The sequence below is a fragment of the Trichoderma atroviride genome, chromosome 5, assembly GCF_020647795.1.
Source record: "Trichoderma atroviride chromosome 5, complete sequence".
In the NCBI taxonomy this organism is placed as follows: domain Eukaryota; kingdom Fungi; phylum Ascomycota; class Sordariomycetes; order Hypocreales; family Hypocreaceae; genus Trichoderma; species Trichoderma atroviride.
In genome coordinates, this window is record NC_089404.1 from 779,748 (window position 1) to 793,974 (window position 14,227).

Below are 14,227 nucleotides of genomic sequence, written 5' to 3' on the forward strand. Positions count from 1 at the left end.
AAGTAGTAATTCTTTGTCCTCGGCATTTGGCACGCCAGCGCATACCCCAGTTAATAACAGAAGTTTGATACAAGGATAGCTTGACCTAAGACTGGCCGCTGTACCTGCAGCTATGGCCTTGCCTGGGTTGCATAAAAGAACAACAACAATATTGAATCCTCCCATGTAACCCGTTGTATATATATTCTTGTCTCCTATAGCTCGGCCGAAGGGGTCCTCGTCTTCGTCCCAAAAATCGACCACTAGAAGACAGACGGCATTATATTCAGTGTCTTTGGCGCAAACAATCGCAATTTCAAATTCTTCGCGATTGTAGGGGCGGGACGGCTTGCGAGCTGCCATATTAGCGACTGCTGATTTAGTATCAATGTATCGCTGGTTAAGCGACAGTGGTGTTCGTGAGCCGTGTTCGATACAAGTTATTAACAAAAGTAACTTGAGAGTCCAGGCACAGTTTGTATTTAAAGAAGTTGGGCTTGGGCATCAGTGCGGGTTTTAGGTTGCGATAACCCGTGCGGCTAAAGTCACAATGATCCCTGTAGGCAGCCGCAATCTCACCATGGCTAATAGAGAACACTTAGGAAAAATAGCATTGTTAACTCTGGGATTTATGGGAAGCATCGGAATGAGACCTTAGTCGGCATATCGATTGGTCTACACTGAGCCTGTAAATCTAGCTTCACAGCTTTGAAGATGCTAACTATTGGTTGATAGAACCCGAAATACCCTGCTCATTTTTGTACCGTAGCACTCACCTGCTACGGTTCAATCTCAGCGTTTAGCGCTCTTGGCTATCACTACCGCCACCAGTTTCATCCGTCAATCGGCCAACAAACCCGTAGAGTCGCAGACGCCACAAGTACATGTGGTGCAGATCTGCGCGCCAGTCAGCCTCCGAAAGGTTGTGACCAGTAATGAGAATCATCATGAAGAACGACTCGATGATGCTAGGAGGAATGTTGCAGATCAACTGTCCGGTAAGAGTCCACCTCATTGCGCTAGCTCCAATAACAAGGCCTATGACAAGCAAGATACCCAGTATAACAGTGATTTCGTGAGCGCAAATGATGCCCATTTTGTTAGAAAGGCGATAATTGATAGAGCTGTGGTTGGCCTTGGCGTTCTCTGGCGCAGGCACTCCAATCTCATCTGACAGACCGGTATCCTCAAGTTTGGCTTCTTCTAGAGCAAGTCGTTCATACTGATGCAACCGCTGTTGAACGTTTCGGAGGACAAACCCGTCAATCAACCCGATCAAACCAGCGTAGGTGCCAATGAATAGCCACCAGTTGTTATTCCACTGCATAACAGGGCCAATGCCGGCCCAAATGACCAAGACAATGAATAGCAGTGCGATGCCAACAAGAGTCCCAACAACATCTGCATAGTAAAAGATGATTCGTTGGAAAGTACCCAAAGGAGGCGCCGGAACAACGACTGTGGAGTTGGGTTCGGTGTCGCCGCTGAGCATGCGGAGCTTCAGTTCAACGTCCGAATCGACCTCGAATATAGCATTCATGCACTTCTCGACATATTCATCATGGCGTTCGCGAATATTGGCCAAAAAAGTAAAGATCAAGATCATGAGTGCCGAAGTTCCAGAATTGATATAGAGCTGCCAGCGATCACTCCAGCTGCAGTATTGCCCGAAGCCGAGCCAAATGAAGATGCAAATCCAGTATACGCAAATAGTGCCAAAGTGGCCTAGAACTGCTGCGGTACGATTGGAAGCTCGGTTGATCCAGCTCTCTTCAGGTAGATGGAGATCAAATTTGTCTGAATGAGAATTCTCAATCTCGTCAAAAGATGGCTTGTTGTAACGATTGCTGGCAAGAATCTGTCGCAACATGCGCTTCTGACTCTTGACACGGGACCTCAAGCTTGCGGAGATTCGGACCTGTCTTTCATAGCCATTGAGTTGTTGACGCATAAGAAGCGAGTCAAAGAAGTAGCTGATGATGGCTTGCACGTCGGAAATGACTGCAGCCCAGTTGTCGGATTGACCGTAGGGAATGCCAAGAAAAGCCCAAACGAGAAGACCTGCAATCATGATGAAGAAGACAGGCTGAGAGCCAGATGCCTTGACAACTCTATCAAGCCACCGGTCGAGCCTGCCTTTCTTCACACGATCAACATAGCCAGTGATGTTGTTTGCAGGTGTCCTTTGTTCTGTTTCACAGATAACACCCGACTTCTTTTCTTCAGAGGTAACAGGATCAGTGAAGATGTACTGAGTTGGTGCAGCATCTTCAATGGCTCCTTTGGCTCCAGGAGAAGCAAAGAAACCGATTATTTGCTTGAACATCTTTGGAGTGTGTTGAGCGAGGGTCGGGTACGAGTTTTCTAAATAATTACAATATATGTTAGATCCATTCAATTACCACTTGGCTTCTTGGACTCACTCTTTCTAATCTATTGTAGAGTCTATGATACCTCTTCGAGTGTCTTCGCCTTCGACGGCCTTGAGTAAGGCCAGAGTTATTCACGTCGCAACTTCCATCAAGTCACCCATCGACCTAAGGCGGCCAAAGCTCATCGGCAGCTTCGAAAAGGGCCGAGGCGGTAAGAAGAAGCTTTTTGGTAATGATGAAGTCCGCCAGCGTTGTGGTTTCGTGGCACAGATTGGACCACGAAGCGTTGATGTTTTCGTATTGTGGACAATAAAGAACCTGGAAAGCCAGAGCTGGTTCTTGGAAATTGACCAAACGTTTGCAAGAAAGTATGAGCGTATGCTTGACCAGCTATGCTAAAAGAATATTTTTTGTAACGTTATTTTGAATTGAAGAAAAGAAACGCCAAGAAAAATATTTTATATATAAAGCTTTGAGCCTCCTGAGCTTACACCGCTAACAGCGCCAGGCAGCGATAGGCGGCTCCATCATAATCAGCCCTCGGGTCTCTAGCTTCCTAGAAAATTTCTCTTCTCTTTAATCTTAGCAATTACTACGTGAGGCATTTTGTGTTGAGAAAAAATTTCGGTAGGGAGCCGATGGGGGTGGCTATGCCGTGCTAGCTGCCCAGCTCGCGAATGTGGTTCCAACTACTTTGCGCGCTCCCTTGATTAACTAGCAACTTGCAGGTATTTTTGACAGCCATCTAGCTTTTCTTCTATACCATGGCTTTGACAGGGGGTATGTTTGCCGGTGAGTAAGATGTTGAAAATTATTCATGGCATTGGCCCCATACATGTTTCGCTGTCCATGGAGGTCGAGACCCAAATCACGGGCCAGATGGATGTGAGATCCTGTTATCTACCATGATATCAGCATTCGCAACTGTTATTGTGTCATTTCAATTTGTAGACTTTGAAAAACAGGTGAGAATATTGTAATTGGACGTTTGTCTGTATAATACGAGGGACATGCCGTTGAGGATTTCACATCTTTCAAATCTTTAATGAAGAGCAAACGGGTTTATGCCATCTTAGTCTATTTAAACTGTAAACGGAATAAAAAAATAACAATGGCAAATTTATTTTATGTATTTTGCTATGCCTCTATACCTAACATTCTGTTAATTACTATGTATGAGCGCGCCCAGAGAATGCTATGCTCAACCAAGTCAAATTCAGCTCAGCACCTATTCGGTTCATCGGATTTATTGCCAAAGCTAGACATCCTTATGAAGTGGTTTCACTTATTGAATACGAATATTCCGGCAGAAATGTTTTTTTTGTATGGGGAAGCTACAAGCGTTGTTAACTCTGAGATCAGTGAGAGGCCTCGGATTTAGATCTTACAGCCGAGATAGCGATTGGTCGACACTAGGTGTAGGCTTAGCTTCAAAGCTAGTAATTAATTTCGGGAGCCAAGAATTATTCTTAAACTTCTCGGTGCATCTCGATCGCTATGTACACAAGCGAAAAGCGTGACAAGGCTTGATGGCGCATAGTCTTAGCGGGCATAGTGTTACGAATGACTCGATTACAGCACGTTATCTCCACGACTCTTTCTGACAATGCACATAGTTTTTACACGGGACAGCCTTTGAAGTGAGAATCTGCAGCAGACACCGTACATGTGGTGATTCAGAGCGGGTTGGTATGAGATACTAATCACCATCAGTCTAGGTCTAGAACATTGAGCGTACACTCGGTTCAGCAAAGCGCATAACCATAAGGAATCTTTGGGACCGAGATCGTATTAGCATCAGCATTTTATCCTTGCATCAGGTGCTAGAATCATGCATCAACTTGAGCTACCCTCGAAGCTTCACCTGTCAAAGATCACGTGCATTGAATTTGTTTCAAAATGGATAATAAACCGGAACTTTTCAAGGGACTTTTCACATGTTTACTATGGGGCACCTAAGACTTTGGACAGCTGCCTTGCTGATCCGAGCCCAATTCATCATGGCTCTGTTTACAATGCGACTTACCGCGGCCGCTCACCACTCAATCGAGAAGGTCAGCATTACTGCGCGTTGCAAAAGTCCACATGCCCCTGAACAAGTGCCGATGATGATTGTCGTCAGTGATGTGCGATGGAAGCGCCGGAGTTTTCATATATCTAGATGGATCTCGGGCAATTTTCTCCTCGTCAATCTTTGAATCTCTTGGCAGTCTATTTCTTCGTGAGAAATCTAGCCCCCCATGTCTCTGAAAACGGTTCTGTCGCTGTTGGCCGCCTTCCAGGCCGTCAAGGCCGACTTCTCGCATCCGCTGCACTTCAAGAAGGTCGATGCCGTAGCTGCGAAGAACATCGCTGCAGCAAAGGGACGGGTGACCGCTGCAACAGGCAATTTGGTTGCCGACCAGGTAATAGACATTGTTATAGCCTGCAATTCTTAGATAAGATGTTAATCTGAATAGGGCTTCTGGTTCTCCAACTTCACCATCGGCGGCAGCTCCAACCTCGAGATCCTGATCGATACCGGCTCCTCTGATGCTATGCTGAACCCCGGCGTCTATAAGCCCGGCCCCAAGTCGGTCAACACCAACACGCCCTTTCGCATCTCCTACGCCACGACAAATCCCGATGGATCTGGATCACTTACTGTAGGCGGAAGCACATTCACAAAGTAGTAATTGTTACTGAACAGTCGCAGGCTGCGGGCAAAGTCTACCGGGATGTCATCACCCAACACGACGCCAACCTGACCGTCTCACAGCAGTATCTCGGATCTGTCGACAGCCCCTCCTCGCCGCCGACATTCCCCCCACGATGGCCTCATTGGCTACGCAGGCATCGACAGCAGCGCTCTCAGCGAAACGCCCTTTTTCCAGAGCTTGTGCGACCAAGGCTCGCTGTCGTCCTGCCGCTTCGGGCTGGCTCTCACCGCCGACGAGACCGGCACGCTCTACTACGGCACTGTAGCGACGGACCAGTTCAGCGGCGACCTGGTCTCAGTGTCCGCCAGCGACGAATGGATCGTCACCGGCGACGTCACGCTGAATGGCAAGACGGTCCGCAGCAGCGTCTCCATCATCACAGATTCCGGCACGACCGTCATCTTCGGACCCTCGTCGCAGGTCAAGACATTGTTCCAGCAGGCCGGTATCCAGGCAGTGCAGAACAGCAATGGCATCACCGGCTACTACGCCTGCGATGCGCCGCCCACCATTGGGCTGTCATTCAATGGCAACAACTTCAACATCTTGCCCGAGGCCCTTGCCTTTACCCAGAACGGCAACAACTGCACGGCGAGCATCCACGGGACAACTGATTTTGGCAGCCAGTGGCTGGTTGGACAGGCGTTCTTCCAGGGCAAATACATTGACCACAATGTGGATGATGGAACAATGGGTTTTGCCACTTTATTGTAGACGTAGTCATTTATGAGAATACGAATAAGCTAGTCACCTTATGGAACTATTCACGTGCAAATGAGCAACTGAATATCATGATAGTATATACTCGATAAGAGATAGCTATGTATATAACTGCGAATAGATGTAAATGCAAGCCACTGAACATTTACAAAAGGCAAATTTACTAGATAATGCGAGGATACGTCATACGTGCCCGCACTCCTCAATCGGTGTTTGCTAATGATGGCTATGCTCATGCACGAAGGATCTCAGGACGGTTTATACTGGCCAACCATCAATATTCTCCACTACACCACATGCATCTTCATCTCCGATCCCACCAGATGATTGGCGGTCCCCCTCAAAGTGTTTCGTGTTGTAAATAATACATGTACCACTTGTTCTTTTATATCATGCGAAGAAGTAATCCAGGAGAATGTAGATAGGCATAGATCTTTAATACAAGTTTACTCCAGACAATTCAATAATAAGCATGAATTTCTTCATTAGTCTAAAAATCAGCACATTGAGTCGCAGTCTAGTCATGGGGATTACTATACTGCCGCTGAAGCTTTGAAGATATGGAGAGAAATAGGTTGACGTCACTTCCTAAAACATGATTCGAGGCTAAACACTGTTGGGAAAGTGAAAGTAGCAATCTCTATGGTAGCCTCACCTTTGGCACGGATATAATTGCCGGCGGATTCTTCTCCTTCATGAAACTAAACTAGAGCCACCGACTATAAAAGCGCTATCCCGGTGACCTAGCAGAGCATCTCATCGCAATAGGATCAAGTAAAACCTGCTGCTTACCATTATTTTTTTAAAAAAAAGGCCAATAATTAAGCGACCAATTGGGCGACAATGGAAATAATTCACGGCAAAGATTTGCCGTTTTCTGACCTTTCCCTTAAGCACCGTAACAATGGTCTAGCATTCAAAAACTTATTCATCGGTCAAGAAAATACACCCGAGAATCACCTCTTCGCCCTCGTCCGGTCAGTTGTGTTTTATTCCCCGCGCCACAAACATAATTTTGACCAGTTTCGCTACGCTTATAAGGGTGACATTTCCATTAACCCTGACAAAAATGCTGCTGAAGGGGAGCTTGTCTACCATCCCGAAGGTGTCTGCTACGGGCCTCAGAAAGATTCTGAAGGAGAGCGGGTGGTTCTCATTCTACAGTTTGGTGGAACAAGTGGCCAAGGTTTCCTTTCATATCGCCAGTTGGAAGAAGGCCAGAAAGAGCTTGCCCAGCTCGGCCATTTTGAGGGAGGTAAATATTATCGAAACGGGAGCCATGAAGGTGATGAGCCGCAAGACGGATATGAAGCGCTGTGGGAAAAGTTCAATGGCCGACGCCTCATCTACCCACCGGGTCGCTACAAAAATCCCATCTTCATGAGTCCGATCAATTATGCATGGCGCCCGGCAGACAATCTGGCAAACACTGAGGGGATGGCTTTCAAGAAGTTGCTTGGGGTGTTTACCGAACGCGAAACCCGAGCAGAGATGATCAAAATCAAGAAGCTTGGGCAGTTTTCTATTGCTTCAGCGAATGCAATAAGACTGCTTTTTGTTGTCAACGGTGCGGGCGAAGTGGAAGGGCAGCCGTGGGAAGAAGAATCGGCGATACGGGTCTCGCCTGGCAAGGAAATTGTGATCTCTGCAAATCAAGATGCGGAAATTCTGCTGTTCACCCTGCCATTGTTAAATTATTATGAACTGCGCATCTAAGAATAGTAGCAGCGCTTTTAATGTATCAGAATTGATAGCCATGGACTATGGTGGAAAGGTTGCACGCTCTGCCCAATTGTGGACGGCCAGGAAGGTGTGTCCAGCTACTCAATCAACGATAGGTAATATATGAGACTATTTACAATATATGCCATCTATCTCTAACGTAAAGATGGTTAAGTAAGTTTAAACACCATCTCTGTGAACGAAATGCGCTATTAGAAGCCACCCGGTCGAGAACAATAGAGTAGAGTAGAGATTTCAGATTTCATGTAACGCAAAGCGGTTGAACATCAAACAGGTGATGATGTCTTTGACTGCCACTTCTTTAACTATAGCACATACAGCCATCGATGGAGGATTCGGGGGTTTATAAAGCTCTTGTGGAGATCTACACCTTCTAATTTTAGTATAGTAGAGTCCAGTTCCAGAGACATAAGCTTTCTACTTCTTATAAAATTAAGAACCAGTAATACCTAGATTCCAGTATAGATAGGCTACCTACTTGCCCCACAACGAATTACATCGAACTCAAGACTCTCAGGCTTGCGAAGCCGACGTTAGTACATTTCGCGTTCAATATCACGGCAGGAGCCACTTGGTCACGACATCGAATTATCGGGGTCAAATTGGTTGTACTCAGAGACAAAAACTTGTCTTTGCATCCCATCATTAAAGTTTCACACAGTCGATCAAAAGATAGAAATTGCAGGTCAATGTTATTGCTTCTGAAAAGGTATATCTAGAGCCCATGCTCTTCGAATTCGTCTCCCCCCGCAAAAAATTGCCAAATTTAGCTTGGTCCTGACATTTACTCGTAGTTGACGGTAACTGAGCCGCCAGAGATGGATGTTGATGTGATGATCTGGCCCCTTGAGTTTTCCAGGTCAATGATAGTCGAGGATCCGCTGCCTGGTGTAACAGTTTGCCCGTTAACAAGAGCGCTTGATCCAGTGAAGGTAACAGATCCAAAGTCTGCAAAAGGAACCAATGAGCTGCCAGAGGTAAAGTCCTCAACAATCCACTCAGCGCTGGTACCGGGCAGGGGCGAGTTTTGGTTGGAGAAGGTGTGAGACACAGTCTTTCCACCGCTTGTCAACGTCGTGGTTCCGCTGTTGTTGCCGGTCTTGGTGGCAGTAACGGTAACAACCGATCCGGCGGTCACAGTAATGCCCGAGTATGCGATCAACGAGGCGGGGAGGTACTCATACCAAGCCTCGTACAGGTATTCGCCGCTTTGGACACACCAGAGGACGCCAGTCTGGATGAGATCGGCATCAGAGTAACCGTCAATTCCAACCCAAGCAGCACCGCAGTATTCGGTGCTGGAACTGCCGCCAGATGGGACAGTGGGCTTGGGGACCGTGAAGGTACCGGTGACCTCAGTAATGCCTGATGTTGTGAGAGCGGCGCCAGCCCAGTTCGTAGACTCGACATCGGCAGTGCTGTTGACGTGGGTGGAGGAGCTGGCTTGGAACTTGTTGGAGCGACGAGCAGCATTCCTGGCGCGGAGAGCATCCATAGCAGCCTGCTTGCGAGCGGCAAGAGGAGTTGCCATGGCGGCACTGGCCACCAAAAGGAGGTTTGCGGCAAGAGTGAGGGATTTCATCTTGAAAAGCTGTTGAACTGCGATGAAAAGGTATTCGAGAGACTTTGAACCGAGATGAGATTAGACTCTGAGGTATTGTTTGAAAGGCTGCTGCTCGTGCAAAACTTTTGAGTTCAAGAGGCTGCAAGTAGGACTTTATATAGTTGTAATCTCCTCGGAATACATTGCGCCGATTCAACCGTCGATATCCCTCAGCTCACAATGAGTCCAAGATGAAATGATCGAAAAAGGAATGTACCATCTGCCATTCAAAGCAAGTTGTCTGAAGTTGAAGACGTCTTCTCCTGTAGTTACCCACCATTAGCTGCTAGGTCGAATCGGAGTATAATGCATACAATGCTTTTGCAAAAGGATCACTATCGCGAGATTTGAGCGCCTTATTCTACAACCTGCCTATTACAGAGAGCATCTCCGATAAGAGCTGGCTAATGGTGTGCCCAGTACATGAAGCATCGCATGAAATAGAGAGAATGGGCTCGAGATTGGATTAGTCTTGTTGTAGGCGGATATAAGAGTAGACTCTACTAATTAACTTCGCTTCCAACTTCCGGCTTGGCGTGGCAATTCCACCCGGTATATAAAGTGTAAGAAAACGGGCATTGGACTTAACAACTACCATATATGGTTGAATTAATAATTAATATTTTTTTTAGAAGAAAAAGCGTAACATTTCTTCTGTTTAGGTACTCTTTTTGTAGGCTGGCGCCTGGTTTGTGTATGGCTGCGGGCTGACCCTTGCACTGTAGTATAAGCTCCTATGCATGACCAGCTCATGTAGTTAGCGGTTGGATCAAGACATGCTCTTTTGCCATTATAACGCAATCGGTCGAAAGCTCAACCACCGCTGGGCTTCTGCAGGGATCAAGTAGTTCTCTTTGCGCCTCATCAAGCAAAGCTGCTTTGCAAAGGTGGGTGGAGTATAGTCTCCTATCTTATTTTCTTAACAAGAGGAAAAGCCAGCGCTAACTCTAGTTCAGTGTCTTTAAGAACATGCATGGCTGCTGCGCCCCCACGAAGCTATTTGCTTGCTCTGCTAAGTGCTTTAGATAGGTAACGATAGTCATGTTATTGTTATCTGATTGTTTGTTTTTCAGCCCCTTTATTTCTCTCTCTTCCCCTTTTTCATTCTGGTTGCTAGCAGGAACATGTATCAGGATATCAAGCACAACCAATCTCTGTACATTTCAAGGCTGCTGGCAATTCCGTTTCGGTGAGGGTGAGCTAACGCCATTATACAGCCAGGCAACGCCATTAGAAGGCGGGGTAAGTAACGCATGAAACTGCGTGGCGGATACTGCAGTCACAAGGAAACGGAGATAACATAGTACAATGCTACTCCATAATCAACTTTATCTCTTTCGACTAGCATGATTCGAAGCATAAAAGCCGTTTCCTATAATGGGTAGAAACTGGCTCCTTCCCGTTACACTCAAGGCCGATCCTTTTGAGATGGTTGCCCGCACTGGGGCTTGGATGGCTCAAATCTCGTCCACGCGTCGTTTACACTTGGCGACATACGGGACATTGGCGTGAATGAGTATCGCGTTGGAATTGACTTCTTATGGGAATTGATATTCGATCTTGGATAGTTACATCTACGAAAGTATATGCGTTTCTCCGCTTCTCTATATTACTGTATCATATTTTAATTCTACTTCCTCCTATTAAAGAAGTCGGCTTTTATCCATGAATCCAGAATTCGTCCTCTTCCCACCAGAATTCTGAAGTTTCCTGTTCTTTGCTTAAAGGAAAGGGTCCTTTGCTTTGGTGTAATTTCCTGAGGGTTGTCTAATAGTCCTAATCTCCTTCCTTATCTAGATCATCGACCCCTGCACTCGACTGCCGCAGGCTGAAGGTCTTGCATGCGTCGGGCGGTCCACGGGCCGGTAGTCAGCCCACAAAGGACGCCTCCAACGGATCAATCGGCACACTTTGAGGGTGTCGTGAATCTGAATTCTCTCCCTTTCCCCGCGATGAGGTCATTGAAGGAATTGGAATGCGCTGATGCCTGCTGAGGAGAGGTTTTAGAATATACTGGTAGATTTCTCTGTCCTTGAGAGAAGCTGCCTGAGGTGGCCATTGGAACCCCTGGTATCAGGGTCAATTACACCGCATGTGTCTGCAGTGCAAATCTAAGCGCTCCAATAAGCTTGTGGAAATGTACTACTGGTTGATGTCGATGACAAGTACTTTATTATTATTCACCATACTCAGATGTGAAGAGTGTGTAACTACATACACATAATACTGTCTAGCTCTCACGCCTTCAAGATGCATGATTTGCAGACCCAATCGTTAATACAGAGATTAAAAAGATTACCACCCACTCGATCTTAATTTAATTGGGCTGGGTCGGTATCAATATTATCGTATATTACTTTGGATAGTGCAACGCGAGTAAGGACTTGATATTGTATTAAGTCACTGGAACAGATGACAAGAGTTGGCTATTTTCAGGTACATATCCTAGTGGCTACCCATCGTCAGAGTCCATCATCCCCAATAGCCGAAATGAGACTCGAACCCACACAGCTGCTAGAGACAAGACCTTTTGTCATGGGTGACCATGACATCGAATCAATCGAGGCTGTATTGACATATGATGATACTGGCACGAGCAGTTGCGGCGCCGTCTTTGTGTATAATGGCGACTATGGCTGCGTATCCCCAATAGTATATGCGTAATAGCTAATTAGATGGCAGACTTGCAATTCCGTCAACAAAGAGAAGAATAACTTCGGAGCACATGGAAAATTCATGTTAGAAAATTGGCCAGGACAAAGTATGAAGCCGTATAGTACATGCATCGCTAGTTTACTGATGATCCGGCATCTCATGCGCTATACCACCACCAATGTATCATTAGTATCACAGGGATGAGAGTGATCTACATACAGGTACTCTGTACAAACTAAACGACATGCACATATACAAACAACATTTACATCTTTGCCCAACGCAGATCAGCTAAGCTTCAATTCATGCTTAATAGCCGGTCACCTTTTACGCCAAACAGATTATGAGGTATCATTGCGGCTAGGTTCTAGATCCTTTCTATCAATTTCTTCGATACGATTCTACAACATCTTTATGGCTATGCTGTTCTATGCCTTGACCCAATCATTGCGATACGCGTAGCTCTAGAGTATGGTCACATTAAATAACGTGCAACGAAATGGTCCTAGTATACGATATCTGTTTCGATGTGACAAATAGTGTATGAAGCTTATCACCAATATCTCATGCTTCGATCCCTAGACTTGGGTCAGGTTTATCGCGTACTCCCCCACTTGAACCAAGATTAGCAATCATAGCATTATCTCCATCCATCGTCACAGTTTAGACAGATCAACAACATTGACTATCAGTCCTATATATACATAGTAGAACTCCGATAAGGAACTTTTCCCGTCAACGGCCGTTCCATCTTTCAACGTCTCTGAGAACGCTATAAAACTTTCCTAAAGTAGGGCCAAAAATCCCGTCGCCTTTTACAGTACAACTGAGTTACTTGGCACTGTTTGGATGCGAGTGTAGTTGAAAACTTCGCACCCTTCAATTCCATTCAAGACATAGCTTTCATACCGGGAATAATGAGAGTGTTCATAATTCAGGCAGCTTGATGTCCTTCTAGATGCCAGCAATAAGATTAGATTACCTACCTACGAAACCATTTGCGTTCATCACCGTCCAAGATTCGATACACTAATTATAGTCAACATACATAACCTCTCATGATCATTAATAGATGTTAACTCTAAATTATCTAACGCAAAGAGCGGAGGCCATCAGCACTACGGATGTCTTCCGAATTGTATTTCTTTATTAGGAAAGGTCGGGGCAGACACCAGCAAACTAGCGCGACGCCTGAAAGAGAGATAGAAATTAAGATCTCACTGCCGCGAGAATAACAAGCCACATACACACACGCGTGGAGAAAAATCGTCGATTTGACAAACTAAGTAAAAAGATAACCCTGGTCAGGAAGTAGCCCACTCCCCTGCCCTACGTATGAATCCAGGTTTCGATTTTACTGTGCAAATATGTAGCATATAGAAGATATGAACTGCAGCTCTTCTATTTCTAGATTATTTATGTACAGAGCCTTGAAATTAATTGCGACGTATCCCGGGTAGATTTACATAATCGTATGTGACAAAAGTTGTTACCTGCACCGCCAATTCAATAGACAATAGAATGAAAAGAATGCAGTTTGTAGTTTATTCAATTTTGATCGAAACGGTATAGTTATTATTACGATTTGAATATAATAGGTTTGTTTTACTATGAGTAGAAAATTGTAGGTCTCACCAGAACCTCGTCGAAATTGATTTCTCCGCATTCTATGTTAACCTGGGTAGATGCTTATAGGTCTTACTAGTAGCGCACTACCTGTGAAAGCTAGCACTAAATTGCTTTAAACTTTTTTTGCTTTTGCTACCTATGTCTTGTATAATGAAGAATATCGCCTGGTAATAATATCCATAGAGTACCTTACTTCACCCTCAAGATCAAAACTGGTGCTTCTGTCAACATGAGGCCCCGCGGATACCCGACTCTTGTTGCCAGCTGCTTGACTTGGAACCCAAAAAGCAAAATGGATTTAAAAGCTGGATGTCTTCTAAACAGTGAGTTTGAAATGATTGACATTAACTATTCCAGGCTATTGAAAGCGACCAGTATATTCAAGGGCTAAATATCGTCGACTATTGACATATACAGATTATGTTCATTTACCTATGATACCTAGGTTGTCTAATGAGGTATTTGTAGCCGTTTGAAGACTGTTGACGCTGATTCAGTTTATGAAATTAACTCAAGTTTATAATCATTTGTAAGTGCACAGAACAGTGCTAGTACTACAACTCCTAATCCTAAATGTCAATTGCCGCTAGTAGTATCTTTCAGACTAAGTTTAGCATAGTGGACTTAGATTAGGGTGTTGAGCCCGCGGTCGCGGCCGAACAGCCTTGAGAAGCCTCGGACTCTCATGCTGTCTCAGATGACACCAAACGACAATTGCCGGAACGCATGCCGAATTTTCATCTACAAGTAGAGACGAGAATCGCCGTCCAGGAACCGCGGATGCCATAGCTTCAATCTCTACGCAGACGAGATGTGGGGGCGACATC

General features: G+C 45.5%; 5 protein-coding genes across 5 annotated transcripts; 3 read left to right on the plus strand and 2 right to left on the minus strand.

Annotated features, from left to right (window-relative positions):
* Positions 1-478: 478 nt before the first annotated feature.
* TrAtP1_009440 (uncharacterized protein) lies at positions 479-2,884 on the minus strand. The gene is made up of 2 exons (XM_014091444.2): positions 2,403-2,884; positions 479-2,343 (listed from the first exon to the last, which is right to left on the minus strand). Exon 2 carries the CDS (start codon positions 2,303-2,305, stop codon positions 779-781), a length of 1,527 nt encoding a protein of 508 aa, XP_013946919.2. The 5' UTR covers positions 2,306-2,343; positions 2,403-2,884; the 3' UTR covers positions 479-778.
* On the plus strand, positions 2,427-2,750 carry TrAtP1_009441 (uncharacterized protein; the record flags this gene model as incomplete). The annotated part of the gene is made up of 1 exon (XM_066114284.1): positions 2,427-2,750. The coding sequence occupies one exon, from the start codon at positions 2,427-2,429 to the stop codon at positions 2,748-2,750; it is 324 nt and encodes a 107-aa protein (XP_065970378.1).
* A 965-nt stretch (positions 2,885-3,849) lies between the features above and the next one.
* TrAtP1_009442 (uncharacterized protein) lies at positions 3,850-5,917 on the plus strand. Its single transcript, XM_014091443.2, has 4 exons — positions 3,850-3,991; positions 4,070-4,756; positions 4,811-4,996; positions 5,047-5,917. The coding sequence occupies exons 2-4, from the start codon at positions 4,592-4,594 to the stop codon at positions 5,662-5,664; spliced, it is 969 nt and encodes a 322-aa protein (XP_013946918.2). The 5' UTR covers positions 3,850-3,991; positions 4,070-4,591; the 3' UTR covers positions 5,665-5,917.
* Positions 5,918-6,486: 569 nt separating this feature from the next.
* Positions 6,487-7,652, plus strand: TrAtP1_009443 (uncharacterized protein). The gene has a single exon (XM_014091442.2). It carries the CDS (start codon positions 6,614-6,616, stop codon positions 7,484-7,486), a length of 873 nt encoding a protein of 290 aa, XP_013946917.2. The 5' UTR covers positions 6,487-6,613; the 3' UTR covers positions 7,487-7,652.
* Positions 7,653-8,107: 455 nt separating this feature from the next.
* Positions 8,108-9,712, minus strand: TrAtP1_009444 (uncharacterized protein). The gene is made up of 2 exons (XM_014091441.2): positions 9,489-9,712; positions 8,108-9,379 (listed from the first exon to the last, which is right to left on the minus strand). The coding sequence occupies exon 2, from the start codon at positions 9,093-9,095 to the stop codon at positions 8,298-8,300; it is 798 nt and encodes a 265-aa protein (XP_013946916.1). The 5' UTR covers positions 9,096-9,379; positions 9,489-9,712; the 3' UTR covers positions 8,108-8,297.
* Between the last annotated feature and the right edge of the window lie 4,515 nt (positions 9,713-14,227).

What these genes read in the sequence shown, in the direction of transcription:
- TrAtP1_009440 (XM_014091444.2), bottom strand. Translation starts at nt 2,305, where the DNA reads ATGTTCAAGCAAATAATCGGTTTCTTTGCTTCTCCTGGAGCCAAAGGA.
- TrAtP1_009444 (XM_014091441.2), bottom strand. Translation starts at nt 9,095, where the DNA reads ATGAAATCCCTCACTCTTGCCGCAAACCTCCTTTTGGTGGCCAGTGCC.
- TrAtP1_009442 (XM_014091443.2), top strand. Translation starts at nt 4,592, where the DNA reads ATGTCTCTGAAAACGGTTCTGTCGCTGTTGGCCGCCTTCCAGGCCGTC. An exon ending in GCAATTTGGTTGCCGACCAG is followed by an intron (nt 4,757 to 4,810) that starts GTAATAGACATT and finishes TAATCTGAATAG; the next exon opens with GGCTTCTGGTTCTCCAACTT. An exon ending in ATGGATCTGGATCACTTACT is followed by an intron (nt 4,997 to 5,046) that starts GTAGGCGGAAGC and finishes GAACAGTCGCAG; the next exon opens with GCTGCGGGCAAAGTCTACCG.
- TrAtP1_009443 (XM_014091442.2), top strand. Translation starts at nt 6,614, where the DNA reads ATGGAAATAATTCACGGCAAAGATTTGCCGTTTTCTGACCTTTCCCTT.